Raw genomic sequence first — 22,088 nt, 5'->3', positions numbered from 1 at the left:
AGCTAGTTGTTGTCAGTAACTGTTGGGGAAACTGGAAATATATTGTGCTAAAAGGATAGGTGGAATAGGACCAGGGTATGTCTACCAGGGACAACAGTTGATGACATTGTAGAGCAGACAACATCTTTTAAGGGCCCAAAAGGTGATATTGTTGTACATGTTGACACTAATGATATTAAGAGTAGGAAATCTGCAAACTTATTTAACAAGTACAGGTCAATGTTGAAAAAAAGTTACAATAGGGAGTATATAAATAAAATAAATTTTGTTTATGCTCCGGGACGACCAAACGGTCAGAGGAGTTTACAAGATACACAGAATACAAGAAACAGCACCGTATTCAGCAGTCACGGGCTTGAACCCCGGTCACTCAAGGCACGTGTACTTATGCACCCGCACGCCTGACCACTAGGCTACAGCGGCCTTCAATATGATGAGAGCCTTGTCAATCTGTTTGGCCCTGGAGTGATAGTGCAAGGCTCATTGGGGTAGAATTTTTCTCAGCGTGGTCTGTGCTTGTTAACAGGAGAGATTGTTTCTACAATGATGGAATACACTTAAATTGAAATGGTGCAAAAATATTTGTAAATTCTATCAAGGCAGTGTAAGATGGCTTGGAAAACTGCTAGCTTAGAATTCACATTCACAGACTAATAGATTAACAGTATCCTCAAGCAGAGGTGATTCTTGACTGCTTTTATTAGAATGAACAGCAGCCTGGATAGCAAGGTGCTGGAGACTTCAATGACTGCTGGGAGTCTTCATCGAACAAGTAAATACATGAGCTGCATTATGCTAAGAGTAAGAACAGGGGCATGTATACTTGCATGTACACCAATGCTGGGAGTATAGTAAATAAATTTGATGAATTTGAACTGCTGGTAAAGACATCAAAGGTGGATATTGTTGCGATATCAGAGGTGTGGTGTTGCACAGATATAAGGAAAGCAGAATTGGAATTTGGGGAGTACAATGTGTACAGAAAGGATAGACAGTATAAGAGAGGAGGAGGGTTTATGCTGTTAGTTAAGAAACACATAAAATCTAAGGAAGGGCATCCAGTTGACATGGATGGACAGCATAATGTTGAGTCAGTGTGGTGTGCCATAAACACTGAGAAAGCAAAAATGAGAGTAGGAGTGTGTTATATGCCTAATGACTCTGATGAGTACAATGAACAGCTGTACAGAGAAATAGTTTGCCAGTAAATCAGAATGTTTTATAATGGGGAATTTAACTTTTCAGATATTGACTGGAACTAGTGGGTTAGTCACTCACAGAGGAGCAAGACTTTTGTGGACTGTGGATGACTCTTTTCTATGGTGGCATGCTAGAGAGGCAACAAGAGGGAGTAATACTGTTGACCTGATTATCAACGGTGATTATGCATGCAAGAATTTGCAGGTAAAAGACCTGCTGGATGGCAGTGAACACAAGTGTATCGATTTTGGATGTACTTAGAAATGTAACTACCAACAAGGCTTTTGAAAGAGGTTTTTGCTTTCATAGAGATGACTACAGTGGTTTCAGTCAATTTTTAAATTTTGTACAATGGGATCAACTGATGATGTTACCATCAGTAAATTCTAAATATAAAATGTTCAAGGACTTAATTATAGAAGCTACTTTGCTTTTTAAACTAAGAAATATTATACAAGGTTTAGGCCTAAATAAATATTAGATAAACTGATGAAACTCATGGCAGTGAGGAAAAGTTCATGGGATGTATGTAATTTATCGGGTGCCTGTGGTAGATATAAACTAGTCTGTAATCAAGTCACAAAGAAGGTCAAATTACAAGAAATGCAAAGATAAACAGCAAAGACTTCTTTACTTATGTAAACTTTAGAACAGGGGTCCCCAAACTAAGCCCCTCTAAAGAATTTTATCCGGCGCTCGGATATTTCACTTAGATCAAAAAAATTTGTTTGTATTAGATCACTATAAAATATATGAAAAACACACTTTACAGATTATTTTAACATCAACATTATTAATCACCCGAAGATTATTTTCATCGGGTGATTAATAGTGTTGATGCCTCTGTATTGTCAGCTTAGTCTTGTTAGGTGTTAATTCTGTTATTTCCAATCAAAGCTATTCTTTGAAACATCATTAAAATAATCTGTTAATCTTGACCCTGGCATTAAATAGCAATAGGCGTTAGAGATGGTAATTAGATATTTCCGAAGAGCTAGTTGCATTAAAAAGCTTGAAAGATACAACAACAGGTGAAAATATATTTTTGAGTGTGTCAGAAGCAACTGATGGCCTCAAATTGAATTGGGATTTGCTATCAGCAGTTACGATGGATAGTGCTAAAAATATGGTCAGTACTAAAATTGGGTTCATGGGTCAGCTTCATAAATATCTTGAGAGTAAAAATATTACCAATGCAATTTCATTGTATACTTCACCAGCAATCTTTGTGGAGAAAATTTTTGGGTGTAGATTCAGTCATGTCAATTGTAATAACAGTAAATTTTATTTGCAAGACTGGTCTGAATCATCGGCAATTCAGAAATCCCATTGACACTATCGAGGCTGAATATAGTGATTTGTTGTACTACACTGAAGTACGATGGTTGAGTTGTGGTAATGTGTTGAGGCTATTTTTTGAACTTAGGATCGAAATAGATCTATTTATGAAAGAAAAAATTGAAACCTGTTCCGGAACTATCAGATCTCAAATGGTTGTGGAACCTTGCTTTTTTTAACAGATATATGTGAACACCTGAATTTTCTTAATATGAAACTACAAAGATAAGACAAACTTGTCAATGAATTGTATTATAATGTCAAAGTACAGTCAGTCCTCGTATAACACAATAGTTGTGTTCCTAGAAACCCTCGTGCAATGTAAAATCATGCAATACTAACAACAGGCCCTATGGGAAAAACAGGGTTAGGTGCAGACGACCCAAGATTGAACACACATTTGTAATCAAAACATTACCAAACACAATAAATAATTGTAATAAAACACTTATTACGTAATAAGTATTTTATTACGTATTTTATTAACACAAATAATTGTAATAAAATACTTTATTATGTAATAATCGTAATAAAATACTTACATATTTTATTACGACTATTACGTAATAAAATATTGCTAATGCTTTTGCTTCTATCGTAAGCAAACTTGTTTTTTGTTTGATTTTCTATCCAAATAGATGACAGCCGTTCCATCTCTTCCAATTCTTTGTGTCTTAGTCTAATGGATTTTAATTACACTTTGAGTTGTTCCTGCTATGAAAGTTGTTTTTATTTTCTCTGCATTCTTTGTATTACATGGTTTTTCATTTTGCTCAAAGCGTTTCACAATTTCATATTTTTTCTCTATCGACAGAGGTGGACTCATACTAGTGTTTATGGCCAAAATCACACCGGCGTTTATACTAGTGTTTATGGTCAATATCACACCGGCCCCCGGACCACTGGGGAAACTCTGGTGGGCCGGAGGCCGGTGTGATTTTGGCCATAAACGCTAATTTGTAGTGGGACCACTACAAATTTTCCCAGGTAAGAATTTTTGACCCAGTCCGCCTCTGTTTATCGATTTGCTTTTCTTTTCCTCTCTGAATCTGTAGTGTCTTCAACAGGACGCTTCCTTTTCACACCTTTTAAGTATTTTATTAATTTTTATGGAATAAAGCACAATTACAAAATGAGGAGGCATGCTTGATACACATAAACAAAGCTGCGCGTTTGTAGCAACTGAATAAACAACACCGTAAAGGCAGAGACACACTATGAACACCTCACTAGCTCACATTTTACTAAAGCACATTTCTGGGGGTTACTGGCATAAAACAATAAAAACAATTTCCAGTTGTGTGTGTTCTAGTGGAATCTGTTATAAACTGGTAGTAAACTCGATCTAATTGCATTATACCGATAGCTGGAATTGTGTTGGGTTTTAAGTTATGATGGTGAAATGTGTTTCCCCTTCACTGATATAAAAAAACATAAATACACTTTCAGAATCTTCTCTTCATTCCTATCGTGTTGCGTTCAGTTGGGGTGATTCTGCTTTCGACTGCCATTTCTTGTAAACATCAAGGCGAATCGTGCATAAGCGAATTCAGTTCGTGTTATATACGATAGGCGCCTCCGTAGCCAGGTGGGAAGGAGCAGCAGTGCGTAGCACACGCTTCTTGATTAGACCGGGGTTCGAGCCCGTCGCCACCAAATACGGAGGATGCGGAAAGGTCAGGGTTGACCACCGCATATCCCGGAGCAATATGGCCTTAGTTGCTAATGCTCCTAAAAACTAAAAATAACAAAAAAATAACAAATATATACGATATCGTTCCCCTATTTATAAATCATGTATGATCGAATTCGTGTAGTGTAAATACATGTTATACGAGGACTGACTGTATTTGAAACAAAACTGGAGTTATTTAAAAGTCAACTATTTTGGAATAATTTTTCACATTTTCCATATTGCAATAATTTATCTAAAAATATGCCTAGTTGTAATTTTTCCACTGAAAATTTTGTTCAAAACATTAGTTTGTTGCAGGAAAATTTTGCAGCAAGATTTTCTAATTATTAAAAATAATTCAAAGGTGTTTTGAACTTTTTCAAAATCCGTTTGATGTACCCATTAATGATGATGATGATGAGAATTTACAGTTATAGTTGGTAGATCTTTAATCTAATGATACACTGAAGACAATATTTAAAAATGAAATTCTAATTCAATTTTATTCAACATTATCTGAGTCAGATTAACCAAAAATTAAAAATTTTGCAAGAAAGGTTACAGCAATTTTTGGAAGTAAATGTATATGTGAGCAGACCTTTCAAAAATGAAATATGCAAAATCAAAATTACAATCAAATCTAACAACCCCTATTTGCATGATTTTTTTTTTTTAAAAATTGGAAGTAGTACTTTAAAACCTGATATTATGAAACTTAGTTGCACTCTACAACCACATTCATCACGTTAATCATAATTTTGTTATATTACTAACTGTAGTAGTAGTAGTAGTGGCATGTGATGCAAGAAAGCAAATGTATGAGCTTATGCAGCATCAGCCAAAAAAAAATATCACACCATTCCCTCCAAATGCCTGTCCAGTTCCTCCTTAAATTTATTTAACCTATCAACTTCCACAACGACAGATGGAAGTTTGTTCCGGCAATTAACCACCCGCTGGCTAAAGGCAAATTTCTGCACATCTATTCTACATATGTCCCTTCTTAATTTGAATTTATGCCCCCTTAGGTTCGTAATCTGAACAAGTGGAAGGAGCCCATCAGAATTCAGCGTGCTCAACCCATTCAACGCCTTATACACCTCAATCAGATCACCGCGCAGGTGCCTAGTCTCCAGCCACTGCAATTTGCAGAACTTAAGCCTCTCTTGGTAAGAGGATCCCTTCGTTCCCCTCACCAATCTTGTTGCCCTTCTCTGTACACGCTCAAGTAAATCTACATCCTTCCTAAAATGAGGCCTCCAGACCTGTATGCAGTACTCAAGGCGTGGCCTGACCATTGCCTTATACAGAGGGACAATCACCTCCTTCTCCCTGGTAGAAAAATTCCTATATATCATTGACAAAACTCCATGACCTGCCCTGGCAGCCTGTCTGCATTGCTCAGAAAACTTCGTATCTGACTGCACAATTACTCCCAGGTATTTTTCATTTTCTTCCACCTTAAGTGTAGTACCACACAGTTGGTACGTTTCTCTGGGGTTACTTCCACCCATATGCAGTACTTTGCATTTGTCAAGGTTAAACTTCAGTTGCCACTTCTTAGCCCATCTGCCCAAATTATCTAGATCCTGTTGCAGTAGCACACTGCCATTACTGTCATTAACAACCCTGCCAACCTTTGTATCATCTGCAAACTTTGATATTAAGCCTGATATACCTTCATCAATATCATTGAGTTTCAAATTGAGGAAAGTCAGTTGTATAATAGATGTGCAAAAATTTGCCTTTTGCCAACGAGTAATTGATTGGTTGAACAGATTTCCATCTTTTGTTGTGGAAGTTGATAGCCTAAATAAATTTAAGGCTGAGCTGGACAAGCATTTGGAACGAATGGAGGGGTGAAATGAGAGGGTTTTTTTATTTTTTTATTTTTTTTTTCCAATGCCTCATAAGCTTGCTTTCTTGCATCATGTGCCTGTACTAATGCTAAACTTTTGCTTTTTGGAACAATCTCTCTTTGTATGTATTTCCTGAAAATTGCAGCATACAGAAATTCAAGTCTAATGCCAACAAGAGTCTTCTTTTATTTCAACCTTCACCCCATGCATAATACTAAGTACTGTAGGGTCTGATACCTCAACCTGGTTATCCTAAATATCACATTGTATGTATTCATAACCCATTTGTTCTTGTTACTCTGTTTGAAAACTTAACAGCTAGCAAATACAGGTAGCCCTCGTTTTGTGCTGGTCCGATTTGTGCCGATTTGCAATAGTGCCGATCACTAACCACAATGCTATTTTTATTTATTTATTTTTCCAATTTTTTGCAAATTTTTTATAAATTGAAAGTTTAAAATCATCAGACAAGATTTATTGATATCTTACTGTGCTATCCATTGTTCATGTGATTTAGGACAATCTGAGGCAATCAGCAGTTAGCACATCCGTATCAGAGATGAGAAAGATTCCTGCCTTCAAAGTAACCACTCGTGGATGCAAATAGTATATGTTCATGCAGTGAACCATTCAGTTCGTTATTGTGTATGCTATTTACACGTGTTGGAAATTTATTATGCCAGCATTTTGTATTAATTGTGCTTTTAATAATTTAAATAAAAATAATAGTGATATACATGTGCAGTTTTTGCGAATCGTGTTATAAAGTTTTTAATTTAATAGAATAAAGAAACACCATGAGTAGTCCATTCGATTACTGATAAAAGTAGTCCATTGAATCCTAGTGCAATATTCGGAGCATGGAATCTGGTGAAAGCCACCCTAATGTGTGTACTATGCCTCCATTGACATTACTACAACTATGAAGAATGCTAATAAAATAAAACAATCGATGAAAAGTGGTAGGTAAAATTTTTGGTGCCCGGAACCTAACTCTGTGATTTCTGATTGGCTCCATTATATAAAGGATTCCATTTACGCTGATTCCATTTGCACCTGTCCCCCCAGGAACCTAACCTCAATGTAAATCGACGGCTACCTGTACTGTGTTTTAATCGATTGTTATGCTTAACAATACGGATCCATTTTCTGAAATCCTTTGTAAGTGGATATTTGGAGCATTGTATTACAAGCAGACTGCCCAATTGTTTGTTTATTGCCAGTGTTGTATAGCCAGTGTTGTATACATAAGTGTTACCAATATCCCTTCTCAAGGTAACTTGAGAAGGTTTAGTGACAACACTAGAGTTCATATCCCAAATAAAAATTAAAGCTTATTGAATGCATCGATGCTGGCTTGTGGCATTATTTTTTATTTGAATATTATTTTAAATCATCATCACCCCTTCTCAAGATATTTTTTGGGACATGGGCAGTGATGGACTGGTGTGATTCCAGGTGATGATTGCTGCTGTTGCCATCAGTAATTTGATCTGATTGATTCAGCTGTGGCCAAAATTGTTTTGTCTGACCAGGATCAAAACCTGCCAGTACAACTGTGCACATGGGCTCCATAGTTCCAATGCTATATATTATTTTAATTAAGTCATTATGAGGATACCGAAGTAATACCGTCTTGCATATAAGAATACTCATTCTATACTAAAATTATCTCATTCACAGTATGCTCAGATAAAAATTTTATACTCTGATTCCTGGAGTTTTGTTTCTAACATAATTATGTTTTCCTTCCTTTTTTTTTTTTTTTTTTTTTTATGTAGAACTTCTGAGCTGTGAATATGATGTGGATGGAAAGAAAGTATTTCCACTTAAGTCATCACGGAAGGCAACAGGTGGTATGTGATTTTAATAGCAGCATTTTGGTCATAGCATTAAGGCATGTTGAGAATATGGGTGCTGACTTGTGGTATTAGTTCTATGAAACTCTGGAAATTTTTTTCCAGTGGCTGTTTTTGATTATTGTGTAAATGAATCTTGAATAGATAAATATTTTTCAAGTACTGTATTTCGCCTCCTCCAAACATATAATTGACTTTAATTCACATTTAGTTCATATACAAAGTATTTCAAAAAGTAATTCCGGATTTAATTTAATACATTTACCAAAATACATAAATGTTCTTAATGACTTGAAACTCAGCAGTCTTGGAAGAATGCAAGTCAAGTGAAAATATTCTCAATATGTGCAACCATCACACCCAAAAATACTCCATAGTTTCTGAATACTCCAAAGTTTCTTCATTCATGGGGTTCATAGTATTTCAAAAACACAACATTACTATTTCTTGTTAGTTCAAAAACTAACAAGAAATAGTAATTTCTTGTTAGTTTTTGAACTGTGTGGATTGTTTCTTCAAGCAATTATATTCACAGGAATAACATCTAGATTGATTTAAATAAAGAATGAGGTACACTTATAAATGGAAATTACTATGTTATAAATTCCCCACCCTCTATTTATTTGAGAAATGTAAAACATGCCAATGAGCCAATTACAAAAAAAAAAAAGTAGATTTAGTTGAAAACTGGGGAAAGTACCTAGGAAACAATAGTTTGTTTTCTGGGTACTTCCCACTCTTTTTTTTTTTTTTTTTTTTTTGTTTGTTTATGAATGAATGAGAGATTTTGTTTTGTGAATATTATGCATATAAGTATATATTATATACGAGGGGTTTCCAAGAAGTAAGGTAACATATTTTTTTTCTTAATAATAGTGAAAAGGAATGAGATGAAACATGGTTAATAACATTCAAAAAGACTGCCAGTACAGTGTTGCGGTACCATTGCCTCACAGCAGATTCCAGTTGCAAAATGGCGGCTACCCTGCAAGTGTGGTCCAAAACAGGTGTTCATGGAGTTATTCGCTTTTTGCAAGCAAAAGGGTCTTCACCAAGTGACATTCATCGTGAACTGGTTGCTGTGTATGGTGAAAAGGTGATGACAAAGAAGCAGGTGTGTTTTTGGTGCAATGAATTTAAAGCGGGCCATGATGATATTGAAGATTGACATCGGGCTGGCAAGCCTTCATCGAGTAAGACAGAAGACAACGTTTCGTGCATTAAAGGCATCTTTCTTGAAAACAGGTGAGTGAAACTGCATGAAATTGCAAAAATAGTGAACGTGAGTAAGTTGACTGGTCACGAAATTGTTCACAATGTCACTGGCTTTCGAAAGGTGTGCTGCCGCTGGGTGCTCCGACAATTGTCAAAGGAGGACAAAGCAAAACGCATGGGGATGTGTCTGGAGAACCTGTTGCGAAACAAGAATAAATGTTGCGATACATCGACAAAGGAGAGGATTTTCTCGCTCACATAGTCACAGCAGACGAAACATGGGTTCATCACTTTACCCCGGAGAGCAAACAAGAAGACTCCATGACCTGGAAACATCCACAATCTCCTGTACGCAAAGAATTCAAAACTGTTCCCAGTGTCTGAAAAGTCATGGCCACAGTCAGGACCGATGCGACCCTATATGCCACCAGCATGCAAAATCCAATTTGCCATCCCAAAATATTTTGATTAAAAAATAAAATAAGACGTAAATAATTATTATTAGCTTATTGAAAAAGAAAAGAATTACAACATATCTCACATATAATATAATGAAACAACAAACAACAATAAAATCATTCCGAAATTCTGGAAATAAACTTTAAATTCTAAATCACAGTAATTGTACTCTATCACAATAATAAAATAAAAGGAAAATTATAATGTTAAAAAAATTTTTACACATCTATGTTTCCTTTCTTTAAGAGATGTGAATTTATTAATTATTTCCTTTATGTTTATTTGTTCAAAATGATAATTTTCCATTGAAATTATTGCCAAATTAGAGTCATTGTTGTCACATTGTCGATCATAAATAATTTTTCATTAATTTTAATTTTGAAAAACTCTGTTCACCTGAGCCAACTGAAACTGGAAAAATTTTCAGGAAAATTAACATTAGTAGTGGTATATGATGCAAGAAAGTAAGCTTATACAGCATCAGCAAAAAAAAAAAAATAATAAAGGGAAAAAACCCATTCACCTCCCCATCCGCTCCAAAAGTTTGTCCAGTTGTTGCTTGAATTTATTTAAGCTATCAACTTCCACAACAACAGATGGAAGTTTGTTCCCTATTCAACCACTCACTGGCTAAATGAAAATTTCTGAAAAACTGTTCAACTGTCTTTCCTCAATTTGAATTTATGCTCTCGCAAGTGCAAGAGGAAGAATCCCATCAACATTTTGTACACCACAATCAGATCACCTCACAGGAGCCTAGTTTCCAGAAGCTACAATTCGCAGTAATTAAGCCTTTCTTGGTAAGAGCAGCTTTGTTCCCTTCATTTGCATACATTTATAATGCAACTGCTACATTTGAAAAAGTATCTGCAAAATTGGTTTTAAAAATATATTGTAACACTTCAAATGGAGTAACATTGGCTTTAATATAAATTTCAAGTACTCTCAAGTTCTTCAAATAATGCTAAACCATCAATATCAGACTCACTACGATCAATGTCACTTAATTTCATTTCCGAATTTCCTAATTCATTTCACAAATATACGTGGTCTCAATTCTAATCTCAATGATGTCCATTTCCACTTGCAGTCTGCCAAACCCCATGTACTTTTTCTGACAGAATCTCAGGTATCAGTTGATTCAACTACTGCTCATCTCAGATGCCAAAATTATTCCCTGTATGATTCCTTTCGCCTCAAAGGTGGTACTTGTGCATATGTCCGTTCTGATATTCCCTGTCAGAGACATGGCAATTTGGAATCTCCTCTCTTTGATCTTCTCTGGCTTAAAATCTCTCTACCTCATTTTGCCAAATTCATCTATTGTCTCTACCGTTCTCCCAATTCCACTAATCACTTGGAGCTCTTTGACTTTCTCCAATCCAACTTTCCTAACAGTGAGGTAATTTTCCTTGGTGATTTTAATGTTCACAACTCCAGCTGGCTTCCATTTTCTTGTCACACTGACCCGGCTTGTCGAGATGCTGAGACTTTTGCAATTACTAATGACTTAGCACAGATTGTTCATTTACCTACAAGAATACCGGACAATCCTAATCATACAGCCAATACGCTTGATCTTTTTCTCACAAACAACCCTTCTAAGTACACGGTCGAAGTGAGAGGTCCTTTAGGCACTTCAGATCACAACTTGGTGATTGTCTCTTCTCCAATGGAACCTTTATCTCATGGCTTTTCCCAACCTCATGTTGTTTGGCATTACAAGAATGCAAAATGGGATGACCTGCGAGACTTCTTTTCTTCTTTTCCTTGGTCGGATTACTGTTTCAAAACTTCTGATGTCAACGTTTGCTCAGATCATGTCAGTGAAATTATTCTTGCAGGAATGGAATCCTTTATCCCACACTCCACTTTAAAATCTTGCCGACCGGGCTAGCTGAGTGGGTAAAGTGCCTGCTAGCAACCCAAAGGTCACGTATTCGAATCCCACCTCGGGCTTGGATCAAAGTACTGCAAAACCTTGGGAGGTGCATTATGGCCACAGAAGCTGATGTGCCAACAACTACCAAAAAAAAAAAAAAAAAAACCACCTTTAAAATCTTGTCCTTTATCTAAACCTTGGTTTTCCAATAAATGTGCTAAGGCTGTTCAAGAGAAGAATGTTGCATATCGTAATTGGCTTGTTTCTAATTCTCCAGTTTCATTTTCTACCTACACAAAAGCTCGCAACAATTGTAAAGCAGTTATTAATCAGTCCAAACTAGAGTTTGAACAGGCTAAGAGTAGAAAACTTGCTTCTTGCCCTAATAGTGGCCGAGCATTCTGGTCTCTTGCCAAAGCTATTGGCCGCAACCTTTGCCCATCTCTGCTCCCACCTCTGTTAAAACCAGATGGTTCTGTTGTCACTTCAGCCAAGGATAAAGCTGACCTGCTAGCATTCCATTTTTTTTTCCAACTCATGTATTAATGATCTTGGTAAAACATCTCCCACCATTCCCAACACGCTCCATTCAATGAATCCTGTGGTCTTCCGTCAAAAGGATGTCAGAAGGATTTTGACGAATCTTGATGCTAAAAAAGCTCCAGGTTCTGATGGTATTTCTCCACTTGTTCTCAAAACCTGTGCTCCTGAACTTACTCCTATTCTTTGCCGCCTTTTTTCACTTTCTTATTCCAAAGGTGTTTTTCCTTCTGCTTGGAAATTTACCCATATCCAGCCAGTTCCTAAAAAGGGTGACAAATCCTTCCCATCCAATTATCGTACCATTGCATTTACTTCTACTCTTTCTAAAGTAATGGACAAATCAATTAACCACCAACTCTTAAACTACCTAGAAACCTTCTGTCTGATCAACGATCGCCAGTATGGATTCCATCAGTATCGATCCATGGTGATATTCTGGCTTATGTTACCCATTTATGGACTAATTCAATGGAAAGGTTCGGTGAAACACAAGTAGTTGCTCTTGACATCTCAAAGGCTTTCGATCATGTTTGGCATAAAGGTCTTCTAAACAAGCTTCCATCTTATGGTTTGCTAACTGTTTTTAGTAATTGGTTATCCAGTTTTCTCTCTGATCGCTCACTGAGGGTGATGGTAGATGGCTCTCTGTCTTCTAACTTCTCCACTAATGCCCGTGTCCCCCAAGGTTCAGTTCTTTCCCCCACTCTTTCCTCTTGTATATTAATGACTTTCTTCCATTGACTGGAAATCCTATCCATAGTTTTGCCGATGATAGCACATTGCATTCCATTTTCCATTTTGAGAAACCTTGTCCTGCTCAATCAGCTTCAATTTCTCGAAAATCTGCTACCAATTCCTTAAACGCCAATCTTCAGGTAATTCTCCAGTGGAGCAAAGACAACTTAGTTGATTTCAACCCTTCTAAAACTCAGTCTTGTTTTATATCTCGCAAAAAGGATTCTTCTGCTCCTATGCTTATCTTTAGTGACACTCCGATTTCTAGGCAAAATGATATATCCCTTTTGGGGATTACCCTGGCTTCTAATCTCTCTTGGCACAAGCACATTACAAATATTGCTTCCTCTGCATCTAAAAAACTTGGTTTTCTCTTTCGCTCTCAGCGTTACTTTTCTTCCAAACAGCTGCTCACTCTGTATAAATCGCAAATATGCCCTGCCATGGAATATTGTTCCCACATCTGGGGTGGTGCTCCCAAAACCTCTCTCAGGCTTCTTGACTCCATTCAGAAGAGGGCAGTTAGGTTAATTTATGATTCATCTCTAACAGTCTTTGCACTCGCTGTCTCATAGATGCACTGTTTCTGCTGCATGCCTCTTCTAAAGATACTTCCATGGGCACTGTTCTTCTGAATTGGCTTCTATAATTCTCGCTCTCTCTTTTAAAACAGTCCGAACAGGTGCCGCCACCAGCCAACATCCATTTACTGTCCAACTTCAAACTCAGAACAAATTTTTCATCTTCCTCGTTTATTCATTCAACTGCCGTTTTCTGGAACAACCTTCCTTCATACGTATTTCCTGAAAATTACAGCGTGCAGAAGTTCAAGTCCAATGTCAACAGATGTCTACTTTCGTCTTCTCAACCTCCAACCCAAGCACGGTACTAAGTACTATAGCTTCTAATACCTCTCATGTTTGGGGTTTACATAAAAAAGATAATAATAATTTATTACATAATTCTTTGCAAAGATTTAAGAAATCATTATTACCAATTTTTTTTTTTTTTTTAATTCAGAAATATAAAATATTTTAAATATTTCTACATGTTCTTTCATATTTCTAAACCTTTCAGTTAACGAGAAAATTGTTGTGTCCATAATTTGAAAAAAAAAATTAATTTTGAAATTTTGTTGTGGATCCTGAATAGCTTTCAATCTACGTTCATAATCGAAATGATGTCTTTTCAGTCTTTTCCTTACAGTGCTTACTTCTGGAAACTAAGCGGCATGCCAGTGATAGTAGCCATGTTATTAATTTTTTTGAATGCTTTCTCTGTTCTATTTACTTGAAAATATTCTATGATTTCCACTTGGTAGGGGTGTAAGGCAAGGATGTTCCATGTCCTCCGTACTAGTTGATTTATATGCAGAAACACTGATGAAAGAGTTCAAAGAAGAGCAGAAAGGAGGTGTAAAATAGGAAGGGGAAAGATAAAGACAATAAGATTTGCAGATGATTAGATATTGATCGCTAATAATGAAGAATTACAGAGCTCCTTGGACATTTTGAACAGAACAACAAAGGAGTAAAATAAGAACATTAACAGCAATAAAATCAAGGTAATGTTAATTTCAAAGTGGCTGAGAAGAAGAATCAATACAACATTAGATGGAATAATATTGGAATAGGTCGACAGATACAAATACTTGGAAAGCATAATGACAGAAATTGGGAAAAGCCTGGAAGAAATAAAAACAAAAATTGCAATGGAAAAGCCTGGAAGAAATAAAAACAAAAATTGCAATGGAAAAGAAGCATTTAATAAAAAAAAGAACAATTGAGAAGAAATTTCAAGGAGGAATTAAGAAAGCGAATGATGAAAATATTAATATGGACTGTTGTACCATATGGCTCCGAGACATGGACACTGGGAAAGAGGTGATTAGATGCCTAGAAGCTTTCGAAATGTGGGTGTGGAAGAGAATGGAAAGGGTGAAATGGCTGGAATGGACAGATTGAGAATGAGATTTTGTGGCAAGTAGAAGAGAGAACGTTTGGAGACAAAATAACTTTATATGACATGTATTGGGAAGAGAAAGCATATTGAGGAAAGGATTTGAGGGGTAGATGTGTGGGAAGAGAACTGTTAGGAGAAGGAGAATTGGAATGATGGATTGGACGGTAAGAGGAAATCATGCAGCAATTAAAAGTATAGCACAAGATAGAGAAGCATGCATCAATGAATCCCTGAACCTGCCTGAGGGCAGAGAACTTGAAGAAAAAGAAGATTTTATAACTGCAAAATATAAATATGAAACACAGATCCGGATAAGCAAATTAATCTGCCTGCAATTTCATGTACTGTATTTATTTCAAATGAATTATTTGCCTGCCATGTTGAATACTGGTAAACAATGGAAGTCGCGCTGATTGTATAAAACTAGTGACCAGTGCAACTTCTGGGTATGTGGGACAAGCGGTTGAATAGGTTTTAAGAGTAACCCCAAGTTGCGGAATGGTAATCCCTTTGGCACTTAATTCGTGCTTAACAGCAACACTGATTGACTCAATAGCCTCAATTAACCCTTAACCCAACAGGTGCGAACAATGCGTTCCCAGTAAAGTCTCTCATAATTCGTTCATTATATGGAAATTTTCTTCGTTCTGTTGAAACTATTATAAATGTAATTACCCACGGGAATTAAAAAAAATCGCAAATATCAAATTTCTCTATAAAGAAGTTCGTTAAACAGAGGTCCGATTTATATATGTCAAATTTTTTTGGCGCCCTACTGAATTGCTACCTGTAAGCGATGCTTACCTCGTTTACCCACTTGCGGCGGCCCTGGCCACAGTGTTCTGGGATCGCCAAGGCATTCTGTTGGCGGATTTCTTGCCAAAGAGAGGAATAATCAATGCACAGCTTTACTGTGCAATGTTGGAAAAATTGAAAGCCAGTATTCAACACAAACGACCACGACTCCCGACAAGCGGTGTGATTTTGTTGCACGATAATGCAACTCCACACACTGCCCACACCACACATGAGTGGTTGCACCATAATCGTTGGGAAACTTTGTCACATCCCCCCCTCCATTCCAGACTTAGCACCTTCAGAGGGTTTGTTTGTTTGTTTGTTATTTGGTTTTTAGGAGCATTAGCAACTAAGGCCATATTGCTCTGGGGATATGCGGTGGTCATTCCTGACCTTCCGCATCCTCTGTATTTGGTGGGCACGTGCTTGAACCCTGGTCTAATCAAGAAGCGTGTGCTACGCACTGCTGCTCCTGCCCACCTGAGTGACTATAGTGATTTCTAAGTGATATCAAGTGATTTTCTCAAAGAGCAGCTGATAATTATAGTAAAATCCTTCATTTTTCAGAGTTATTTACTTTTGCTGTTCTAAAGTAAAGAATTTAGCGTACCTAACAGAAGGGAAAGACACCTTTCTTCTTGTACATAGGACTATTTATTAACGCACTAACTACTAACCTTCCTTTATCGCTTGGTCACTGGTGGCACTGCTCCTGCCTCCACATGGCATGGCTGGAAATCTGGGAGAAGAAAGCCACCCTCCCAGGGCAAAAAGGAGCAAAGATGGACAAAATTAAACAGTCCACCTACGGATCTTTTGATCCAGACCTAGATAAACATGATCAAGATCATGATGACACAACATCCCATGCTAAACTACAAAAAAAAAAGGAACGGACAATACTGTACCTCTCTTTTTAATTTTACACACCTCCACAGACCAACCATTGAGTAAGCTTTCCCCGTTTTTGATACAAAAATGTCTTGAAAATTTGGCTGGCCCTCCAAAAATGGTTAGGCGATTGAGATCCAGAGACTTATTAATTGAAATGACCGAACCTAGACACGCTGAGAGACTTTGGTGGAATTCCCACGAAGGTTACCCCACATGCCACCTTAAACTCCTCTAAAGGGGTAATATCAGAGTGGGATCTTTTAAACGTATCAGAGGATGAACTTGTCCAGGAACTACAAGATCAAAATGTGGTACTCGCAAAAAGAATCGTCATCAAAAAAGATGGAGAGCTTGTCCCTACTCAGATAGTGATACTCACATTTAAAACAACGAACCTACCTACCACCATAAAAGCTGGTTACCTTAGGTGTCAGGTAAGACCTTACATCCCGAACCCAGTCTGGTGCTTTAAGTGCCAAAAATTTGGCCATTTGCAAACTATGCAGAGGAGTTCCTGTCTGCTCAAATTGTGGGTCCTCAGATCACAATCAGAGTGACTGTTCTGCTGCAAAAATGACGTGCGCGAACTGCAAAGATGACCACCCGGCGTATTCCAAAATTTGTGAAAAATGGAAAACTGAAAAAAAAAAATAGTAAAATACAAAGTCAAGAATAAAGTCAGCTACCAAGAAGCAAGAAAACTAGTTTCACCTACTATAAACAAAAATAGTACCTATGCTAATGTAATAAAAAAATACCAAACAGTCTCCACTCAAACAGATGTCACAGTTCCCATTACCAAGTCAATTTCTGATTTGGCTAGAACAGCCCTCTCTGAGCAACAACCAAGTGTGCATAAACAACAACCCAAACTCTCAGACCAGGAAAATAACACTCCTCTGACAATACCAGCTGCATCTCCTCCTCATATGTGTGCTAATACATCCGATATTACAAACCCGAAATCAAATAAAAATACCCAGGACATAATCATGGATACTGATGGCACATCTATACATGAAGAAACAATTTTAGAAATCTATGCTGAAGAAGAAATGGATACTGGTCGACCAGTTTTCAAAAAAGACAAATCAAAATTGAAACGTAATAAGCCAGTCACCTTCAAAAAGCAGTCAGATACAGCTCCATCAATTAAACACAAATAATGGCCTGTGTTTTACAGTAGAACTGCAGAGGCTTTCATTGTAACAGAGATGATCTCCATGATTTAATTAACCGGTATTCTCCAGTTGCTCTTTGTCTTCAGGAAACTTACCTAACCTCATAAATTTCTCCTTCGATAAAGAATTATTGCCTTTATCGAAGAGATCGTAATAGAACAAATGCTGCCCATGGTGGTGTAGCAATCCTAATAAATTCAAATATCCCAACTAAACATATTCTACTTCAAACTGAAATAGAAGCTGTCGCTGTTCATATAACTCTCTGTATTTCAATGACAATTGTCTTAATTTACCTACCACCAAACCATACTTACTCTTTAAAAGATCTTGAAGATCTCTTCAGACAGATACCTCCACCTCTCTGTATATTAGGGGATTTTAATGGGCACCACCCCTTATGGGGCGATCCTAAACTAGACAGATGGGGTTGACTAATTGAAAGCTTTCTAGAGTTGCAAAACCTTACCATACTCAATACTGGTGCATACAACTCCCAACTGGACACACCTCAGCAATAAATCTTTCAATTTTTTTTCCAGTGCTGGTCCCAAGCATAGAGTGGTATGTTTCAAATGATCCTATGGGCAGTGATCACTTTCCAATCATATGCAATTTTTTAATATCAAAGATTCCTTCAAACAAACCCCGCAGTTTTTTTGAAAATTTGTTCGGGCAGACTGGGCAAAATTTCGATCATCAATCTCTCTTGATGAGGAAAAAATCCAGCTCCAGAATATTGATAATGTAACAGATTACATCACGTCACATCTAAAAGTGGCCAAGGACATAATACCATTATCAAATCCCCCTGGCCGCAAGCATTATAATTACTGGTGGAATGAGGAATGCACAAAAGCAAAGAAAGCAAAAATTAAAGCCTGGAATTTATTTTGGCGATGTCCAACCACAACCAACTCATTAATTATAAGAAGCTAAGAGCAAAAGCACGATTTGTACAAAGGCAAACCAAGAAAGAATCCTGGAACCATTTTGCATCGACCTTTAACAGAAACACTGATCCGAAAACTATGTGGAAAAAAATTAGACAGTTATATTGTAAGTTTCCTACTGTACCTTCTCCAATCCTCTCCTGGAAAGGGCAAGACCTATCCAGTCCCTTAGATATTGCTAATGCTTTGGGCAATACGTTTGCTGAAATCTCAGCAGCATCAGCCTATTCTACATAATTCAAAACAAATTAAAAACACCAAAGAAAAATATGCTATTAACTTTCAAACTGCCCGCCTTCTTTCATATAACAAACCTCTGCAATACTTTGAACGAGTACAGAGAAGGGCAACAAGATTAGAGAATGGAACAAAGGGGTGCTCTTACGAAGAAAGGCTTAAATTTTGCAAATTACAGTGTCTGGAGACTAGGCACCAGCGAGGTGATCTGATAGAGGTGTATAAAGCCTTGAATGGTTTGAGCGTGCTCAATGCTGATGGGATTCTTCCTCTCGCTCAAAATAATCACCTGAGAGGGCATAAATTCAAATTGAGGAAAGACAGATGCAGGATAGACGTGCGGAAATTTGCCTTTAGCCAGCGGGTGGTTGGTTGGTGGAACAGACTTCCATCCCTTGTCGTGGAAGTTGATAGCCTAAATAAGTTTAAGGCTCAGCTGGACAGATATTTTGAATGAACAGAGGGGGTGAAGTGGAAGTGGTTTTTTTTTTTTTTTTTTTTTTGGCTGATGCTGCATAAGCTTGTTTTCTTGCATCAAATGCCTCTACTAATGCTAATGCTAATTTTACAAGCATCTAATAGGTCCTTGAGGTTGTCACAGACGTTCTCTCAGATATGCCAGACAAGCTGTACTTGCCCCTGGGAGTCTAAAACGCTGATGGAACTGATATTCGGGTGACACTCAAGTCAAGTGGACCCAATTTCGGCGAAGTCTGGATTGTCTGTGATGGCCAAATCCTCTGCTTGCACCTTCATGATGGTGGGACTGTAGTAATCCTGGGTATAACCTCCATGCACAAGTACATGGTGGGTGACCACCCAGGTGTGAACCAACGTAAGCAGGGGTTGAGGTGTGGCGCCCACACTACATGGAAGAACGCCGCCCCTCTATGTTACCAGGCATTACTAAGTGGTAGATGACTCTCATCAACCGGTGAAATACCACCACTTTGCTTATTGGAGGCTTGAACTGGTGGAACCCATGTTTAGTCTCTAGAGCTAAGTTCCGGTCAACCTTTCCCTATCTCTTCCATCATGCATTATGATTGATGACTTTTAAGGTTATGATGAACATCATGGCGAGATCCAATATTCCTTACATTTCGAGGGTATAGCTCTAAAACGGTGTTTGCAGGCCGGCCGCTAGTTAGTACACCGGACTGAACCTATTGTTAACTCTCTAGGAGGCTTCCGGATCAGCTAGTGTATAATCTTGTTACCTCTACTCTGCCAGATAGTGACTGGAGGGAGTCCGAGTAGTGTGTATGCGGGGAGCATTGTCGAGGCCACGTTATGTCAAGGATGTGGGTATATTCTTACCACATGTACGCCATATCCAAAAATTTCATTACTTCATACAGCATGTCCCACCTACTTTTTTCTTACTATTGAATACACCGTGAATTGTCAAACTAATAGAGCAAGCTTATCTGCGAAAAGATCTAAACCTCCCAAGGACTTCCTAATTCATTTTACAAATATACGTGGTCTCAATTCTAATCTCAACGATGTCCATTTCCACTTGCAGTCTGCCAAACCCCATGTACTTTTTCTGACAGAATCTCAGATATCGGTTGATTCATCTACTGCTCATCTCAGATGCCCAAATTATTCGCTGTATGATTCCTTTTGCCTCAAAGGTGGTACTTGTGCATATGTCCGTTCTGATATTCCCTGTCAGAGACTTGGCAATTTGGAATCTCCTCTCTTTGATCTTCTCTGGCTTAAAATCTCTCTACCTCATTGCATCAAATTCATCTGTTGTCTCTACCGTTCTCCCAACTCCACTAATCACTTGGAGCTCTTTGACTTCCTCTCTTTGCAACTTGACTTTCTCCAGTCCAACTTTCCTAACAGTGAAGTAATTTTCCTTGGTGATTTTAATGTTCACAACTCCAGCTGGCTTCCGTTTTCTAGTCACACCGACCCAGCAGGTCTAGATGCTGAGGCTTTTGCAATTACTAATGACCTAGCACAGATTGTTCATTTACCTACAAGAATACCGGACAATCCTAATCATACAGCCAATACGCTTGATCTTTTTCTCACAAACAACCCTTCTAAGTACACGGTCGAAGTGAGAGGTCCTTTAGGCACTTCAGATCACAACTTGGTGATTGTCTTTTCTCCAATGGAACCTTTATCTCATGGCTATTCCCAACCACGTGTTGTTTGGCATTACAAGAATACAAAATGGGATGACCTGCGAGACTTCTTTTCTTCTTTTCCTTGGTCGGATTACTGTTTCAAAACTTCTGATGTCAACGTTTGCTCAGATCGTGTCAGTGAAATTATTCTTGCAGGAATGGAATCCTTTATCCCACACCCTACTTTAAAATCTCCTCCTTTATTTAAACCTTGGTTTTCCAATAAATGTGCTAAGGCTGTCCAAGAGAAGAATGTTGCATATCGTAATTGGCTTGTTTCTAATTCTTCAGTTTCATTTTCTGCCTACACCAAAGCTCACAACAGTTGGAAAGCAGTTATTAACCAGTCCAAACTAGAGTTTGAACAGGCTAAGAGTAGAAAACTTGCTTCTTGCCCTAATGGTAGCCGAGCATTCTGGTCTCTTGCCAAAGCTATTGGCCGCAACTTTTGCCCATCTTTGCTCCCACCTCTGTCCAAACCAGATGGTTCTGTTGCCACTTCAGCCAAGGATAAAGCTGACCTGCTAGCATTCCATTTTTCTTCCAGCTCATGTATTAATGATCTTGGTAAAACACCTCCCACCATTCCCAACACGCTCCATTCAATGCCTCCTGTGGTCTTCCGTCAAAACGATATCAAAAGGATTTTGATGAATCGTGATGCTAAGAAAGCTCCAGGTCCTGATGGTATTTCTCCACATGTTCTCAAAACCTGTGCTCCTGAACTTACTCCTATTCTTTGCCGCCTTTTTTCACTTTCTTATTCCAAAGGTGTTTTTCCTTCTGCTTGGAAATTTGCTCATATCCAGCCAGTTCCTAAAAAGGGTGACAAATCCCTCCCATCCATTTATCGTCCCATTGCTTTTACTTCTACTCTTTCTAAAGTAATGGAGAAATCAATTAACCGCCAACTCTTAAACTACCTAGAAACCTTCCGTCTGATCAATGATCACCAGTATGGATTCCGTCAGTGTCGATCCACTGGAGATATTCTGGCTTATGTTACCCATTTATGGACTAATTCAATGGAAAGGTTCGGATAAACACAAGTAGTTGCTCTTGACATCTCAAAGGCTTCTGATCGTGTTTGGCATAAAGGTCTTCTAAACAAGCTTCCATCTTATGGTTTGCCAACTGTTTTTAGTAATTGG

At 37.8% G+C, this 22,088-nt stretch overlaps 1 protein-coding gene across 1 annotated transcript in view; it reads left to right on the top strand.

The window, feature by feature from the left end:
- Window positions 1–22,088, top strand: part of Orc2 (origin recognition complex subunit 2) — a 122,701-nt gene that overhangs the window by 27,101 nt on the left and 73,512 nt on the right. The window contains exon 3 of the mRNA XM_090380663.1: window positions 7,854–7,928. Coding sequence (XP_090236789.1) covers window positions 7,854–7,928 — 75 coding nt within the window. The remainder of the gene's footprint in view (window positions 1–7,853; window positions 7,929–22,088) is intronic.

Source organism: Mastigoproctus giganteus, chromosome 9, assembly GCF_048544385.1.
Source record: "Mastigoproctus giganteus isolate SK-2022 chromosome 9, ASM4854438v1, whole genome shotgun sequence".
Classification (NCBI taxonomy): domain Eukaryota; kingdom Metazoa; phylum Arthropoda; class Arachnida; order Uropygi; family Thelyphonidae; genus Mastigoproctus; species Mastigoproctus giganteus.
This window is presented reverse-complemented; position numbering and strand designations above follow the sequence as displayed.